The sequence below is a fragment of the Anarhichas minor genome, unplaced genomic scaffold (genome assembly GCF_050575085.1).
Source record: "Anarhichas minor isolate MPS153535 unplaced genomic scaffold, ASM5057508v1 ptg000033l, whole genome shotgun sequence".
Classification (NCBI taxonomy): Eukaryota; Metazoa; Chordata; class Actinopteri; order Perciformes; family Anarhichadidae; genus Anarhichas; species Anarhichas minor.
Genome location: NW_027466479.1, coordinates 10,447,501 through 10,464,422, shown reverse-complemented (window position 1 = coordinate 10,464,422; position 16,922 = coordinate 10,447,501). Strand labels below are relative to the sequence as shown.

The following is a 16,922-nucleotide window of genomic DNA, read 5'->3' as shown; positions in this document are numbered from 1 at the left end:
CAGCCAAGTTGAACTGCAAAGAGCCGCTTGTCTGCCCGCTGCGGACGACATGCTGGACTCTCTGCAGAGACTTGAAGCTCAGCCTCAGCTGCTAACCGGAGAATGTGTCGTGTTTGGCTCCAAATTCGAAAAAGCAACATCCTCGCAATACACCCCCCGCCAAGTGTGAAGTAGATGGGTTGAGCGGTTCTCCAGATATCCAGAGATTCCTTGCTTTATCGTGAGATAAGATGCACAAAATATATGCACATCTTGCTTATTAATAACCAGTTTGTGTCATGGTTGCATCCTCTATAATATCAACTGAAAATTATTTTCTAAGGATTTCAACAATCCACATCATTCCTTATTATTTCACTTCCCTCAATTCACAGCTGGTTGCCTCAGCGGCTCATGTTATAATTCTGCATCGGCCTAATATTTCATAAGATTAATCACTTAAGTTAATAATCACTTAAGTTCATTTATTATATTAATAAAACATAATGCGGTTCAAATTGTTACAACACAAACTCCAAATACATCCTCCTTCATACATCAGTTTATTAAAACAACATTAAATAAACATATTTACATGCACTCAAAATATATGACTTGTCAAAATACACAATGTGAGGTTGTAAAAGATATCAATCAGCCTAATATACAAAATGAGGCGCTGCTGGAGAGACTTTGCTCCTCTGCAGTCAGTTGAGAGTCAGTAGGAAGAACCTGCCCGGGGATCTATGGCAGCTGAGGATTCTTCAACAGCTTTTCAGCCGTAGGCATATTTGTCCGTGACGCTTTTATCATTTGGTGTCATCTGTCCGCTGAGCTTCATCAAGAGCTTCACAATAAGGCCAGCCTGTGAGGAAATAATGAACACAAGTGAGGCAGTGTTTATGATTCAACATCATGTCAACATCAAAATATCCTGCCGTATAAATGCACTCTGATTATTTGTATAAAATATTCTTCAAAACAACAAGAGTTACCTGTTTTGTGTGCACGATGAAGTTCATTTTATTGTCCCCGCTGTGTATCTGGAAGTACTGGTCGGCGTGCCCAAGCTGCCACATGAATGTGCTGAACTCTAAACTGATGAGAAGGACCTGGAAGAAGAAGAAGAAGAAGAAATAAACATTTACATTATTTTTTTGAATATATTTAAGCGAGTTCTGATGTTCAAGATCTTTAATTTATTCATTTTAATAAGAAGAAGAGTTGAAATTTAAAACCTCGAATAAAAGGTGAGGATACCTTGGTCTCCATATTCATGAGGTGCAGCCCCTTTGTGTTGACCCCCACGTAGACGCGGATGACTTTGTGGTTGCTGGCGCTGGCCTTGGTGTAGACCTGGCCCGTGAAGAAGGCCGCCCCGTAGGTCGGGACGTCCCAGCAGTTCTGCAGGAAGAGTCGCTGCAGGTGGTGCATCTCTTTACTCACCCCCTCGCTGGTGCTCAGGGCCTGTCAGAGAGGGTAGAGAAACAGCCTGTCCGTGAAGCCAGCAGTGGGATTTCATTCTAAAAGGCTAAGAAAGGAATTTCTACAACGAATACGTCCGGCGTACTTTGTATTCATGCAGAATCCTGTTGGTCCAGTGGTACGCTTTGCTTTTCACTTTGGATATCGGCACAATTGATTTCAGGTTTTCCTCACTGTTGAAAACAAAACACAACAGCTTTTTACTTCACACAACAACTCAGCAAAGAGGTTCATGTTAACATATATGAGGTCAGTGCAATATTAGGTTGAAATGTGAGTTGAAACTGTGTTTTACTTGAGGAACCCTTGCTTGTGCTTCTTGCTCTCATAGCTGCCGTATATGATCTGCAGGAGGAGGCTGGCCAGTGTGATCAGCTTGCTGTCCGGAGCAGGAAAGAAGCCCTTCAGGAGGCAGTGACGCGCCTCGTCGAACAGAATGAGGATGGCCAGAGGGTCCTCCACCTGGAACAAAACGGCGAGCAGTAACTTAACTAACACATTTCAAGGCTATAATCAAGCAGCTTCTTGTACAATACAAATTGAGCTACCTTTTTCTCAACTTCGAGAGGCAGCCGGACGTCCCTGCGGAGGAAGAGCTGAGGCGTTTCCCTTTGAGGATCCAGCACCGTCAGATCCGTCACAATCTCTGTCCAGATCCGCAGGTGCTGCAGGGGCTTGTGGTACGGCTTCAGCTGCAGGTCTGACACACACAAATGCACACCAAATGCTGCCTCAGTCTTCTTTTTAGCAACGATTATAAAAACAAAAAAGGTTGTTTTTTTACATTATGTTAAAAAATTCTGAGGTTGAAAGACACAAATATTTTGTCTTCTTAGACTCTAAAGGACTAAATATCGTCCCACAACGTCCGATCAAACTTTTCTGACATAAAAAAAAAAAAAGAGAGATTTTAGGGACATGTCTTCTGAGCGAACTCACGGAGGTTCTCTGAGCAGATCCAGATGGTGAAGTACTGCTGGGTGTCCTGTGACAGACGCATGCCTTCCATGATCTGCTGCACCGTCGTGTTGTTGCCGTGCTTCAGCTCCACGGAGCGATACGAGCCGTCCATGCGGTAGATGCGCACCTTCTCATACTGTGGAACGCACAAACGCACCACGAAACAAAATCGAGTCAGACAGCTTAGTTCTCTGTTGACAAATAAAATAACTTTTCATTAAAATCTGCAGCACAGCTCGGACTATGCTTTAGGAGGTAGCACCATCTAGTTCGTGAGCAGCAGACTGCCACAGAAATATGTTAAAAAAAAAACTCCAGCACATAGACCACTTTAATATATGTAAGCACTTCAATTAGGGAATTACAATTCCTCTACAAAAGAAAACCTTTATGGAGAAGTGTAGTGTACCTGAGAGTGTGTGAGTATGTTTGGATAAAGTAATAAACACTTCATAAGTGTCTTGCCACAAAAGGCTCTCATTACGGACAAAACCATGTAAAAAAACCATAAACACATATACACGTCTTTCATCACTTTAAAGACACGACCAGCCAAAGCAAAGTGGAAGCTGTGTGAGATCAGCATGTTTTGCAACACAAATACAGTAATTAAAGCGTCTGACGTGTGACTCACAGGTTTGCTGCTGGTTTGCTGCAGAAGCTTCACCGTCTCCTCCCATTCGTTCTGTTTGTTCTCCTCACACACCTGAAGGGGCGATCTCTTCTGCTGGTCCTCTATGTGCTGGTGGCGGAAAAGTCAGTTAGTGTTTACTGGTTATCCTCTTGTGAGATGTGACACAGTACAAAAATGTACTAATGTCACAGATTAGACAAAGTAAATCAAATATAAAAGTAGTTGAGGAGTCACAATGCTTTTCTCTGTTCTCTCTCTACAATAGATACATTTTTTAAATTCTTTTCTGCTTTTTCCTGGTATTAAAAATCAACATGTTTTGTACATCTTTGGAGAGTAGTGCATGTTTCGTACCCGGTCAATCTCGGGGTGCTGCAGCAGCAGTTGCACTATCTCCGCGTGGCCTCCTCTGGCTGCAAAGTGCAGAGGAGAGCTGAGCTGGCCGTTCAGCAAGTTCGGATTGCAGTTACCTTTCTCCAGTAACAGCTTGGTCGCCTCCACTTTACCGTGCCTGGGTGGAACCAAACTCAACTTTACCAAAAGTCGTCATTACCGAGACAAACCAGAATCCGAGCAGATAAGACCTTCTGGATGCTTCGGACTCTCCCGTGCTGAGAGTTGAGAGTCGGACTCACCAGCAGGCGTAGTGAATGGGAGCCCAGTGGTCGCTGTCCAGCTGCTTGACTGAGAAACCGCTGTCCAGGAGCTTAGACAGCAGCTCCGTGTCTCCTTCACAGGCACTGCGGTGGAGGGGGAAGTCGTCCACCCACTGACGCTCCCTGCAGAGAATTTTATTAATATAATTTCTTTTTTTTTTGCATGATGTTAAAGATGGAAAGAAAAAGAAGGACAGGGGAGTCGGGAAAAGGTTTATAAAAGGTCATGAGCAAACCTGTGACACACAGAAATGAGACCCAAAGAGGAGCAGAAGTTAACAGGGGATAACAACAACAATGACAACAAGGTTGAAAGAATAACCCCTCACTTGTCTTCTGCCACACAGTTAGGACCGTGTTGCCACTTCTCCCTCTTGGGGATCTGGATCTTGGAGTAGTCGGGCGCCCCGAGCCCAAAGTACGGGTTGATGATAACTTTGTCCACCTGCAAACAAAAAGCCAGACGAGCAGGAATAACAAAAGGGAGGTTTGATTAGTCCACATTTTCCAAGCCTACATTACATACAAAGGGCACTTATTTTTTAATTATTTCTACTTTTCAGACAACCAGTCTCCCTCGATAATTGACATCAAACATGTCCACTCCCCATCCATTGTCTGCTTCTAAAAGAAGCTGACTCACCCGGTTGGTGTACTGCAGGTCGGAGCCGTAAAGCGGGTTGAGGATGCACATGTCGGCCTTCTCCAGGGACATCATCTTGCTCTTGATCTCCAGAGCAGTGTAGCCCATGTGCAGACCCTCGTCACTCAGTTTGCCCTCGCTGCTGTAGGCCGGGTTGCTGACGTTGGTCTTCACCCGCTCAACGGGTGCCGGTCTGAACAGAGCGGGGACGGCGTGAGGCACGCTGTGCTGCTCCGCCAACCACCTGCGGAGGTCAGAAGAGGCAAACGTTAAAGCTCGCCGCCCCCAGAGGCCTCATCCGAGAACACCGTCTTCAAACGCATCCTCACTTGTCTAAAGCCAGAAGCATCTTGGAGGTGACGGGGCAGAAGTGAGCGCTGGTCTCGCTGCACACCCGCATGATGTCCTGGAAGCAGTAGAAGCTCGGGCTCCCGGCGCTGTACACGGGCTTGCTGTTGTCTGTTCAGAGGGATTTATTAATATACAATATGTAAACTATGTTTTACAATCTCTGAGACAGAGTCTTTGTTTTTTGCTCACCTTTAACACTGACTGGCACAACAAAAAGCGAGGCCTCCTTTCCTTCATCGAGGTGGAATTTCTTCATATGCACCACACGCTTTCCTGAAACCCCAAATGGTGTTTACATCCGTGACTCCCAATGTTAGAGGTCAACTCAAACACGTGCAGCCTGTGACAACAAGGGGTCACGAGTAGGCTTTTCCTCCACTTTAAAGAGTCCCAAGCCACAAAGGTTGCAAGCCACTGGTCTAAATGACGTCTTATAAATATGCATGAGTGCGAATGTCACACATACGTCCCACACTCACCGATGAAGCCTTGGTTGTTGGATATCGGTCTGACTGTTTCGTCAACATAATCCAATATGGATTTGGATTTGTCTCCTGCTGCTTGGATCTTTGTGGCCAGGAGGACTTTCTTTCTTTTCTTCTCCTTCCCCTCCAAAGGCACTTCAATCAGCAGGATCTGCACAGGACCCGGAGGCAACATGGAAACTTTAAGTTATAAATGGGTTTAGAGAAAATATATTGTTGGTTGATATGTCATTATTTTCAAGAATTCAAGAAAGTCTGCTTATTGACAGCTGTACAGTAACTACACAAAGCAGTTTTAAACTAACAAACTCTACATTAAGCTTCTGTAATGTCCCTTCCCTTTGTTTTATTTCAGATTTCCTATGAATAACGTTTGGTTTACATGTTGAGGCCACAGGCTGTCACACTTACCTCATAGGCTTTGGCTCTGTACTCCTTTGAGCTCAGGCTGACTTGACTCTTTGGGCGGATGACCGCAATGAACACATCCTCGAGGGTGTCCTCGTTGCCCATACTGCCGACTCTTTCTCAGTCCCGACAAGACCTTCTGCACGTGGGCCAAATGCTGTGGAGAGGCATCCCTGAAGTAGAAGATCACAGGGGGGATAAATGTGTTGAGACAAGTCACTCACTTCATGCTTATAAGACCTCGTTTACGTCAAAGTATAAACCCAATAACTAAATAACAGAAATTTGATGACGCTTTGGGAATGTCGTTTGACGCTTTATTCAATAATTTAGGCTGATTATAATTAGATTCATCTTTTGACATAAAATTCATCAGCAACTATTTTGATAATTTATTTGATTTGTACATCATATTTCAAGCAAACATGTCAAACTGTCTCATTTCAGCTTCTCAAATGTAGGGATTGGCTGCTTTTCTCTGTCTTGACATTTGAACATTGTACAGTGAAGGCACCTGTGTTGCCTCATGACTGTGGTAAAGACATCATATTATACAGCAACTTCTATCATGCATTATGAAAGTGTTATAGTAATGCATTTCACAGGTATCTGCCATGCAGACCTCAGGTTTTACAAGTCTTGTACATGAAGTAATGGAGTGACATTCAGCTCACAAACCAACTTGTTGAGTTCAGAGGGAGGTTACGCCCCGGAAACCAGACTCTGTTGACTATAAACAGTTATCTCCCTAATTATATCATATGCTATGTTTTAAACTAAACCCACCTGCTGTGTCAAACCGGTATCGATACTTGTTCTAGTCCACAATAAACACGATCAACTTTCTGGACGGAATCAGCAGCTCTAGCCCGGATGCTACGTTCATCATCACCGCTTTTCCGCTCGTTGAGCAGATGAAACTTACCGAAAGCGACGTGACTTTCTCCCCCTCAATCAGACCAAACACAGCTCTTCCGGGCTCTCGTGGAGTTTTAGCGTGTTAAATGTAACAGACTGCAGACAGCTCCGGGTGAACTCCCGGAGTGGATATTTGTGTTGCAGTAGTCGCGCGGGCCTGTAAATTGGGGCAGGGCTGCAGACACAAACAGAGGAGTTGTGTTACGTTTCATGACAGCGAGTACAGTCGGACAACAGAGGACTCTGGCGGCGAGGGGGACTCAGTGCGGCAGCTTTGTTGTTAAATGTTGTCATTGCAGGTGTTTAGTATTTAATAACTGAATCTACTTGCTAAATCCCCTAAAAATCAATAGCTGTTTTTTCAAATACATTTTAGAAAGATAAAGTATATAATAGCAAAAGACATTCAATTAACGCTGCTGATATTTGTGAGTTTTCTCTATTTCCTCTTTATTGACACCACTGAGTTTAAGCTATTAAGCTGCAGCTAGCAGCTGGTTAGCTTACTTTAGGACAAAGACTGAATAAAGGGGAAACATGCAAGCTTTGCGGTTACAATATCTGCCTATTAGCATATTTAAAAATGATTACTTAACAAGTTAAAGGTTTTTTTTTTTTTACGGGGGCTATGTTGGACAATTTCTTGACTCAGTGACTCCAGTACTCCCTGTCAAGGAATAGTCTGAAACATAACCCCCTTATAAAGTGTGAAGATTTAACAAATGAGATACTAAGTTTTGATTAGGGAGGCTTAGAGGCGTTGGCAGGTAGATTTTGTTGCCATTGGACAGAGCCAGCCATGCTGTTTCCCCCTGTTTCAGACACATTATGCTATGCTAAACTAATCTGCATTGTCCTACCCCGTATTGAATTTCCTTAAATATTGTCAGACACAAACCATATTACCTGTTAACAGGCATCTTTCTGCCATGTTTAATATTCAACATTGAAGGCAAGGAATGGAATCAAATAGTTTTCATGAGTTTATTGTTTATCTTGTGTCATCTCGAAAGCAGTTTCATGTAGCTCGGTTTAACATTAGGTATATTCAACAGAAGTATTAAGAGCTGTTATTTATAGAAGAGGGCGGTTTGTTTGTGTTGTATGGATACAAAGTATTCATCCATGTTGAACTCAGAGCTACAGCGCTATACACAGCCTCATAACCTTTACTGCTACTCATGTTTTTTTTAAATAAAGATTGTTGGTTTTAGTGTGGATGAAATGGACTTCACAAATATACAACTTTATTCAACTAATAATTAGTGCATTTTAATTGAAGAGATTGTACAAAACTTCAGCATATATTGGCAAATAACACAAAGCAACTGAAACATACAGTGGTCTCTTTGAAACAAAAACAACGATACACAATGTCGATACAATAACTAATATGCTGCAATAGGAATGATAATGAAAGCATGGCTTTGGTTTTATTACGATATATATATATATTATAACATATTTTGTCTTTTTTTTTTCATTGGTCCACAGCTGAGAAGAGACATTGTTCTCTCTGATGGTCCGTGTTCAGGACGACTTGTCTTTGCACTGGCTGAGCACCTCCTGCATCTTGTCCTGGATGTCCTCCACCCTCTTGCCCCACTTCTCCCGCACCTCGTCCTCGTCGTCCTCCGTAACAGCTGTGTAGGCCATGAGGGCGATGAGGCCCATGTGGAACAGGTGGGTGATGTGTGAACAGCGGCGCTCCATGATCTCCCGGTCGCCGTCGCAGTTGTCCAGGTACACCTTCAGCAGACGTCTTCCAAACAGCAGATTGGTACCCATCACGCCGCGGTAGTACACATCCAGGCTCGTGGTGCTCTTGTCCCTCTCGTAAATCTTCTCAAAGGCCTCCATGTAGCGCTGGGCGTTGTCTGGATCTTTCTTCACCTGTGCCACCATGTTGTTGAAGGCAGTGTACTGGTGCTTAATGTACTCCTCGTACTTGCCATAGGTCTCGTTCACCTCGTCGATGCGGATCTGCCTCAGGCATTGCTGGTTCTTCACAGAGATGGTCTCCAGTTTAGAGCGGAGCGGCTGGAACTCCTTGTCTAGAGGGTGGCCCTTGTTCGTATCAAGGCCCTTGCGAGCCACCCCAACCAGGGAGGAGACTATGCCAAAGATGGGGTCGATGGAGGAGGCGAAGGAAGACACCTTTTCCACGCAGCACAGCACCTTGACTGCAGTTTTCTTGATCTTTTCTGCATCAGCCATTACTGCTGCTTTTCCTCTGCCACGATAATGTTCGACACAAAGTAAGTTTATAGGCTGGAGAGAGAAAAATAACAAAACAATATGTTTAAAGTAGATCACAAATATATCTAGTATGTCTTTTAGACTGAATCTGTGCACAGAGGGTCTTTGCAATACCCTAAAAATGACGCTCATGGCTAACTCTCAGGTTGCTGGTGCTACAGCCCACATGTCACCAGCTGCTGCACAAAAGCCATATTGTAGAAGGTGTCCTCTTACGGTCTAATGTTACTGGCAACTGGTCACATGCGGGCTCATGTTGTCTGCAGGGATACACAGAGCTTCATCATGAGGAGGAAACTTGGGTTTAAAGTAAACAATAGTTTTGTTATTGATTCATCTGTTGTGAATTAGAATTGCTTATTATGTCCAAACAACAGCATGAAAGATATTTAGTTCAATAGCAAAAACTTAGAACCAGAAAATATACACACCGGTTACATTGTTGGCATTCCCAAGGTCAGAATTAAGCATTCAGTTCAAACTTAAACAAGAATTATTTTGAGAAATAATTTGACATATTGTTAATATAAAAAAGCACTTAATTTCAGCATGATAGAAATCTACAACTAGTTTCTGACCGAAAGCTATCTGTGATGCATCTTTCTCATAGTTTCGACATTAATCAATGTTGTCCTGCAAGAAAAATAACTCAGGGACCACAGTGGGTGTGTCTTCATAGTAACACAAGAAAGAGAGGAAATAAACAAATGGTTACGTGTGGTGACCTTTGTTTAATCATCTTTATCAATTCAGATAACCTCCAGTGGCTATTTGGCACCTTGAACATTAGCTGGGGATGTATTACTTTGTTTGTTTTAGAGCCTGTTTCTCTCATTTCCTCATTTACAGTCCCACACATGCACATGAATCAACCATCTTTTCCTTTCATTTCATCCGTCAGTAGCTGCCTCAGTTATCACACAGAGTTTAAAACATCCTTCAGGTCAGAGATTAGAAAGCAACGATATGAAAGATGTTTACTCACCAGAGATTAAACAGCCGGAATCACTCTGTCTACTGAAGCCGTCTGACTTTCCTTTCTACCATTTTCCTCCCTAGTCAATAAGGACATCCCTTCCTGCCAAATAAGGGAGTGAGCACAAGGAAGCGACTCCTGCATGCCCTGTGCTGATTGGATGAGGGGAGTTCCTCCAGATGCACTGGCTGCCAGCTCTGATCACATGCAGTGAATGACAGGGTAAGCTTTTCATTGTGTTGTTTTACTCCACACCTTCCAATCTACAATGGTTGACCAGATACCAGCTATTATTAGACAATGTCTCACTTTATAACCAGGAAACAATCACTTTCTGAGTTTCACTGATAATGCTGTGAAGACTTTATTTACATTACGCGTCAAACTGAATTAAAAAACATAGCAAAGTTGATAATATTCCATATTTTATGTCCAGACATACATTTTATAAAGTCTTTTGGCAGTTTCGTTCACAGGGCACAAGGGTGTAAAGTGGCAGTTCACCCAAATTACAGAAGATATATTTTGTGATTGTGACACCCACCAATGTGCTTTCACATGTGAATTGGTGTGTTTTGGGTTATGTAAAGCCAATATAGTTTAGAGTGAGCATTGTATATGGTAGAAATATAATCATTTGATAAACGACTGACGTGCTTTCACTGTGTATGGAGTGTGCATTCCACCCTGTGGCCAGCAGGGGGCAGGGTGGTGCTTTTTGCTTTGATTTGGGCAGGCGTTACGACAGTAGAGTTAGACTACAACGGCGCGATGCTGTTTCCTCATTCTGACGAGCAGGCGAGATGAACAGACGTGAAATTGCCCTGTGTCATTTTGTGTGTCCTGTTTACAGAAACTTATCATCTGGCTATTTGGTACCAATCCTGGTACCTGTAACATTATCAAGACAAGCAGATGAATTGCGATATATTTGCCAAGGATTAGAAATGCAAGTGAATGGAGATACATTGAATTTCGTTTGCAGTGCTTTCCAGACACAGTGTCACAGAAAAGGATCAGTTTCCACAGTGATTGTTTTTAAAATGCACCAGCACTTGTTGGCGTGTGACATGAAGCAGTCCGAACATATAAATGGGACTGGAGTGCACTGATGTAACGCTTTTCTACCGTAACTGTTCGCCTCTCATTCACCCCTTCACATAGTCTTTGTAAATAAAATAGCAATAATTATAGTGACCACCAATACACAATAAGGATATAAGGTGCAACTAAAGGGCACAATAAACTGTAAGCAGCACATTAAACATCCCTTCAGTACAGCTCGCAAAAGGTATGCAGAGAATGAGGCTGAGAGGGATACAATGAAATTCAACAGAAGTATCAAGAGCTGGTTTTTCTGGAGGAGGGTGTGTGTGTGTGTGTGTGTGTGTGTGTGTGTGTGTGTGTGTGTGTGTGTGTGTGTGTGTGTGTGTGTGTGTGGAAGCGACTCCTGCATGCCCTGTGCTGATTGGATGAGGGGAGTTCCTCCAGATGCACTGGCTGCCAGCTCTGATCACATGCAGTGAATGACAGGGTAAGCTTTTCATTGTGTTGTTTTACTCCACACCTTCCAATCTACAATGGTTGACCAGATACCAGCTATTATTCGACAATGTCTCACTTTATAACCATGCTGTTTCCCCCTGTTTCAGACACATTATGCTATGTTAAACTAATCTGCATTGTCCTACCCCGTATTGAATTTCCTTAAATATTGTCAGACACAAACCATATTACCTGTTGACAGGCATCTTTCTACCACGTTTAATATTCAACATTGAAGGCAAGGAATGGAATCAAATAGTTTTCATGAGTTTATTGTTTATCTTGTGTCATCTCGAAAGCAGTTTCATGTAGCTCGGTTTAACATTAGGTATATTCAACAGAAGTATTAAGAGCTGTTACACAGCCTCATAACCTTTACTGCTACTCATGTTTTTTTTAAAATATAGATTGTTGGTTTTAGTGTGGATGAAATGGACTTCACAAATATACAACTTTATTCGACTAATAATTAGTGGATTTTAATTGAAGAGATTGTACAAAACTTCAGCATATATTGGCAAGTAACACAAAGCAACTGAAACATACAGTGGTCTCTTTGAAACAAAAACAACGATACACAATGTCGATACAATAACTAATATGCTGCAATAGGAATGATAATGAAAGCATGGCTTTGGTTTTATTACGATATATATATATATATATTATAACATATTTTGTCTTTTTTTCATTGGTCCACAGCTGAGAAGAGACATTGTTCTCTCTGATGGTCCGTGTTCAGGACGACTTGTCTTTGCACTGGCTGAGCACCTCCTGCATCTTGTCCTGGATGTCCTCCACCCTCTTGCCCCACTTCTCCCGCACCTCGTCCTCGTCATCCTCCGTAACAGCTGTGTAGGCCATGAGGGCGATGAGGCCCATGTGGAACAGGTTGGTGATGTGTGAACAGCGGCGCTCCATGATCTCCCGGTCGCCGTCGCAGTTGTCCAGGTACACCTTCAGCAGGGGTCTTCCAAACAGCGGCTTGGTACCCATCACGCCGCGGTAGTACACATCCAGGCTCGTGGTGCTCTTGTCCCTCTCGTAAATCTTCTCAAAGGCCTCCATGTAGCGCTGGGCGTTGTCTGGATCTTTCTTCACCTGTGCCACCATGTTGTTGAAGGCAGTGTACTGGTGCTTAATGTACTCCTCGTACTTGCCATAGGTCTCGTTCACCTCGTCGATGCGGATCTGCCTCAGGCATTGCTGGTTCTTCACAGAGATGGTCTCCAGTTTAGAGCGGAGCGGCTGGAACTCCTTGTCTAGAGGGTGGCCCTTGTTCGTATCAAGGCCCTTGCGAGCCACCCCAACCAGGGAGGAGACTATGCCAAAGATGGGGTCGATGGAGGAGGCGAAGGAAGACACCTTTTCCACGCAGCACAGCACCTTGACTGCAGTTTTCTTGATCTTTTCTGCATCAGCCATTACTGCTGCTTTTCCTCTGCCACGATAATGTTCGACACAAAGTAAGTTTATAGGCTGGAGAGAGAAAAATAACAAAACAATATGTTTAAAGTAGATCACAAATATATCTAGTATGTCTTTTAGACTGAATCTGTGCACAGAGGGTCTTTGCAATACCCTAAAAATGACGCTCATGGCTAACTCTCAGGTTGCTGGTGCTACAGCCCACATGTCACCAGCTGCTGCACAAAAGCCATATTGTAGAAGGTGTCCTCTTACGGTCTAATGTTACTGGCAACTGGTCACATGCAGGCTCATGTTGTCTGCAGGGATACACAGAGCTTCATCATGAGGAGGAAACTTGGGTTTAAAGTAAACAATAGTTTTGTTATTGATTCATCTGTTGTGAATTAGAATTGCTTATTATGTCCAAACAACAGCATGAAAGATATTTAGTTCAACAGCAAAAAATTGGAACCAGAAAATATACACACCGGTTACATTGTTGGCATTCCCAAGGTCAGAATTAAGCATTCAGTTCAAACTTAAAACCTTTTAACTACTAGGCCTGTTTTTAGCCCCCTGCTCGAAAATTGCATACTCCTACTCCTTTGAGTACACTACCCAAACTACAAGGTCTATTTTAATAATTTTGATGCTAGAATACTGGTAACACTTGTGAGATGTGTTGAATTGTGTAAATATTTTGTATACGTTACTGGTTAATATAGAAAAATAAGAGATTACACAGCTGAAATTGAAAACATTCAGCTCCGCCTGGAAAAAATGCACTTTCATTGATAAAAGGTTATTGAAATACTGCAGTTTGATCCCTAAAACTTTCCCAAGTCATAGCATAACTGATCAGTAGTTATTAAAAAATGGTTAAAGTGGAATAAAGTGAATAATAAGAGGTTTTAGTACAAAGGGGTCAGGCGAGGTCATCATTTTCGAACCAGCTGTTGCAGCTCTTACATTGTACTTTTACACACTATATAACTATATATTTCACTTTCTTTATCACTCATATGATTCAATACATCCAAATACAGATAATAGGAATCATATTCATATTCATAACATCATCAGAGCCAGTTTTGGCTGTCATCTGTAGGATTTTCTCATTTCATGTGTGTGTCTGTGGCTGGATCTCAGCCTATCCTCGGTCGATTTCCAAAAACAACCCCTCCTTCGACGTGTCACAGTCTGAGGAAGAGCCATGCCAAGTTTGGTGGTGATCGTCAAAAGCTTTCATGCAATAAAGTTGCCAGAAATGACGCGTGTACCCCGGCGGAAATTTCCGGTCGCAGGCAGTCTGACCACTCGCCCAAGCCTGCTTGACCGCTCTCATTCTGGAAACAAGTCGGAAGTCAACAGTATGCAGTTGGCAGCAATGACTACAGCTTTGGAACGGAAATTCCGCGACGTTATTATCTATATTTTCATAAAACTTGGGCACATACCTACGATTTTTTTCGGCGGAGTTCAGCATGAAGGTACGTTTGATCACTCACAACAGTTTAGTGTTTCTACGGATCGTAAAACAGAAGTTAGTTACGTGTTCCGCCACGTGTGCTAATGCTATTACATGCTTTGTATGACTGGGTAGCCGTTAGCATGAGGGTACAAACATTGATTTACTGTACTCATAGCGCCGATTTCTGGCCCGGATTTGGTGCTTTTATGCCACGATATTGTTTTACTTATATGAGTAGCCTATAGTTGTCTTTGGAGTGTATAAGAAGTGACTTATATGATGTTGTTGTCCACACGTTGCTATTTCATCCAAAAAAAAAAGTGGCCGTGTCCACACTACTGGCTAATAATCATTCGATTTTCCGCATTTGATTTGAGGTGCTCTGAGCCCGAGCGCCCCCCAATTGGGGAGCGCCCCCCAATTGGGGGGCGCTCGAAGGCAGAAGGTTTTAAACAAGAATTATTTTGAGAAATAATTTGACATATTGTTAATATAAAAAAGCACTTCATTTCAGCATGATAGAAATCTACAACTAGTTTCTGACCGAAAGCTATCTGTGATGCATCTTTCTCATAGTTTCGACATTAATCAATGTTGTCCTGCAAGAAAAATAACTCAGGGACCACAGTGGGTGTGTCTTCATAGTAACACAAGAAAGACAGGAAATAAACAAATGGTTACGTGTGGTGACCTTTGTTTAATCATCTTTATCAATTCAGATAACCTCCAGTGGCTATTTGGCACCTTGAACATTAGCTGGGGATGTATTACTTTGTTTGTTTTAGAGCCTGTTTCTCTCATTTCCTCATTTACAGTCCCACACATGCACATGAATCAACCATCTTTTCCTTTCATTTCATCCGTCAGTAGCTGCCTCAGTTATCACACAGAGTTTAAAACATCCTTCAGGTCAGAGATTAGAAAGCAACGATATGAAAGATGTTTACTCACCAGAGATTAAACAGCCGGAATCACTCTGTCTACTGAAGCCGTCTGACTTTCCTTTTTATCATTTTCCTCGCTAGTCAATAAGGACATCCCTTCCTGCCAAATAAGGGAGTGAGCACAAGGAAGCGACTCCTGCATGCCCTGTGCTGATTGGATGAGGGGAGTTCCTCCAGATGCACTGGCTGCCAGCTCTGATCACATGCAGTGAATGACAGGGTAAGCTTTTCATTGTGTTGTTTTACGCCACACCTTCCAATCTACAATGGTTGACCAGATACCAGCTATTATTAGACAATGTCTCACTTTATAACCAGGAAACAATCACTTTCTGAGTTTCACTGATAATGCTGTGAAGACTTTATTTACATTACGCGTCAAACTGAATTAAAAAACATAGCAAAGTTGATAATATTCCATATTTTATGTCCAGACATACATTTTATAGTCTTTTGGCAGTTTCGTTCACAGGGCACAAGGGTGTAAAGTGGCAGTTCACCCAAATTACAGAAGATATATTTTGTTATCAAGACAAGCAGATGAATTGCGATATATTTGCCAAGGATTAGAAATGCAAGTGAATGGAGATACATTGAATTTCGTTTGCAGTGCTTTCCAGACACAGTGTCACAGAAAAGGATCAGTTTCCACAGTGATTGTTTTTAAAATGCACCAGCACTTGTTGGCGTGTGACATGAAGCAGTCCGAACATATAAATGGGACTGGAGTGCACTGATGTAACGCTTTTCTACCGTAACTGTTCGCCTCTCATTCACCCCTTCACATAGTCTTTGTAAATAAAATAGCAATAATTATAGTGACCACCAATACACAATAAGGATATAAGGTGCAACTAAAGGGCACAATAAACTGTAAGCAGCACATTAAACATCCCTTCAGTACAGCTCGCAAAAGGTATGCAGAGAATGAGGCTGAGAGGGATACAATGAAATTCAACAGAAGTATCAAGAGCTGGTTTTTCTGGAGGAGGGTGTGTGTGTGTGTGTGTGTGTGTGTGTGGAAGCGACTCCTGCATGCCCTGTGCTGATTGGATGAGGGGAGTTCCTCCAGATGCACTGGCTGCCAGCTCTGATCACATGCAGTGAATGACAGGGTAAGCTTTTCATTGTGTTGTTTTACTCCACACCTTCCAATCTACAATGGTTGACCAGATACCAGCTATTATTAGACAATGTCTCACTTTATAACCAGGAAACAATCACTTTCTGAGTTTCACTGATAATGCTGTGAAGACTTTATTTACATTACGCGTCAAACTGAATTAAAAAACATAGCAAAGTTGATAATATTCCATATTTTATGTCCAGACATACATTTTATAAAGTCTTTTGGCAGTTTCGTTCACAGGGCACAAGGGTGTAAAGTGGCAGTTCACCCAAATTACAGAAGATATATTTTGTTATCAAGACAAGCAGATGAATTGCGATATATTTGCCAAGGATTAGAAATGCAAGTGAATGGAGATACATTGAATTTCGTTTGCAGTGCTTGCCAGACACAGTGTCACAGAAAAGGATCAGTTTCCACAGTGATTGTTTTTAAAATGCACCAGCACTTGTTGGCGTGTGACATGAAGCAGTCCGAACATAGAAATGGGACTGGAGTGCACTGATGTAACGCTTTTCTACCGTAACTGTTCGCCTCTCATTCACCTCTTCACATAGCCTTTGTAAATAAAATAGCAATAATTATAGTGACCACCAATACACAATAAGGATATAAGGTGCAACTAAAGGGCACAATAAACTGTAAGCAGCACATTAAACATCCCTTCAG

At 42.5% G+C, this 16,922-nt stretch overlaps 3 protein-coding genes across 4 annotated transcripts; all 3 read right to left on the bottom strand.

Moving 5' to 3' along the window:
• Positions 1–525: 525 nt before the first annotated feature.
• krit1 (KRIT1 ankyrin repeat containing) lies at positions 526–6,709 on the bottom strand. 2 transcript variants are annotated; one of them, XM_076105896.1, is made up of 17 exons: positions 6,527–6,709; positions 5,605–5,774; positions 5,188–5,344; positions 4,898–4,981; positions 4,687–4,816; positions 4,358–4,601; positions 4,044–4,159; positions 3,694–3,837; positions 3,413–3,569; positions 3,059–3,166; positions 2,404–2,560; positions 2,013–2,164; positions 1,760–1,926; positions 1,550–1,637; positions 1,240–1,446; positions 975–1,091; positions 526–844 (listed from the first exon to the last, which is right to left on the bottom strand). In XM_076105896.1, the coding sequence occupies exons 2-17, from the start codon at positions 5,704–5,706 to the stop codon at positions 755–757; spliced, it is 2,220 nt and encodes a 739-aa protein (XP_075962011.1). In that variant the 5' UTR covers positions 5,707–5,774; positions 6,527–6,709; the 3' UTR covers positions 526–754. The 2 variants fall into 2 exon arrangements, with proteins under 2 accessions (XP_075962011.1, XP_075962012.1); XM_076105897.1 differs by lacking the exon at positions 6,527–6,709 and adding an exon at positions 6,388–6,526.
• Positions 6,710–7,749: 1,040 nt separating this feature from the next.
• LOC142965133 (protein rapunzel-like) lies at positions 7,750–9,855 on the bottom strand. The gene is made up of 2 exons (XM_076105898.1): positions 9,764–9,855; positions 7,750–8,790 (listed from the first exon to the last, which is right to left on the bottom strand). The coding sequence occupies exon 2, from the start codon at positions 8,734–8,736 to the stop codon at positions 8,050–8,052; it is 687 nt and encodes a 228-aa protein (XP_075962013.1). The 5' UTR covers positions 8,737–8,790; positions 9,764–9,855; the 3' UTR covers positions 7,750–8,049.
• Positions 9,856–11,966: 2,111 nt separating this feature from the next.
• Positions 11,967–15,208, bottom strand: LOC142965104 (protein rapunzel-like). Its single transcript, XM_076105836.1, has 2 exons — positions 15,132–15,208; positions 11,967–12,778 (listed from the first exon to the last, which is right to left on the bottom strand). Exon 2 carries the CDS (start codon positions 12,722–12,724, stop codon positions 12,038–12,040), a length of 687 nt encoding a protein of 228 aa, XP_075961951.1. The 5' UTR covers positions 12,725–12,778; positions 15,132–15,208; the 3' UTR covers positions 11,967–12,037.
• Positions 15,209–16,922: the final 1,714 nt, after the last annotated feature.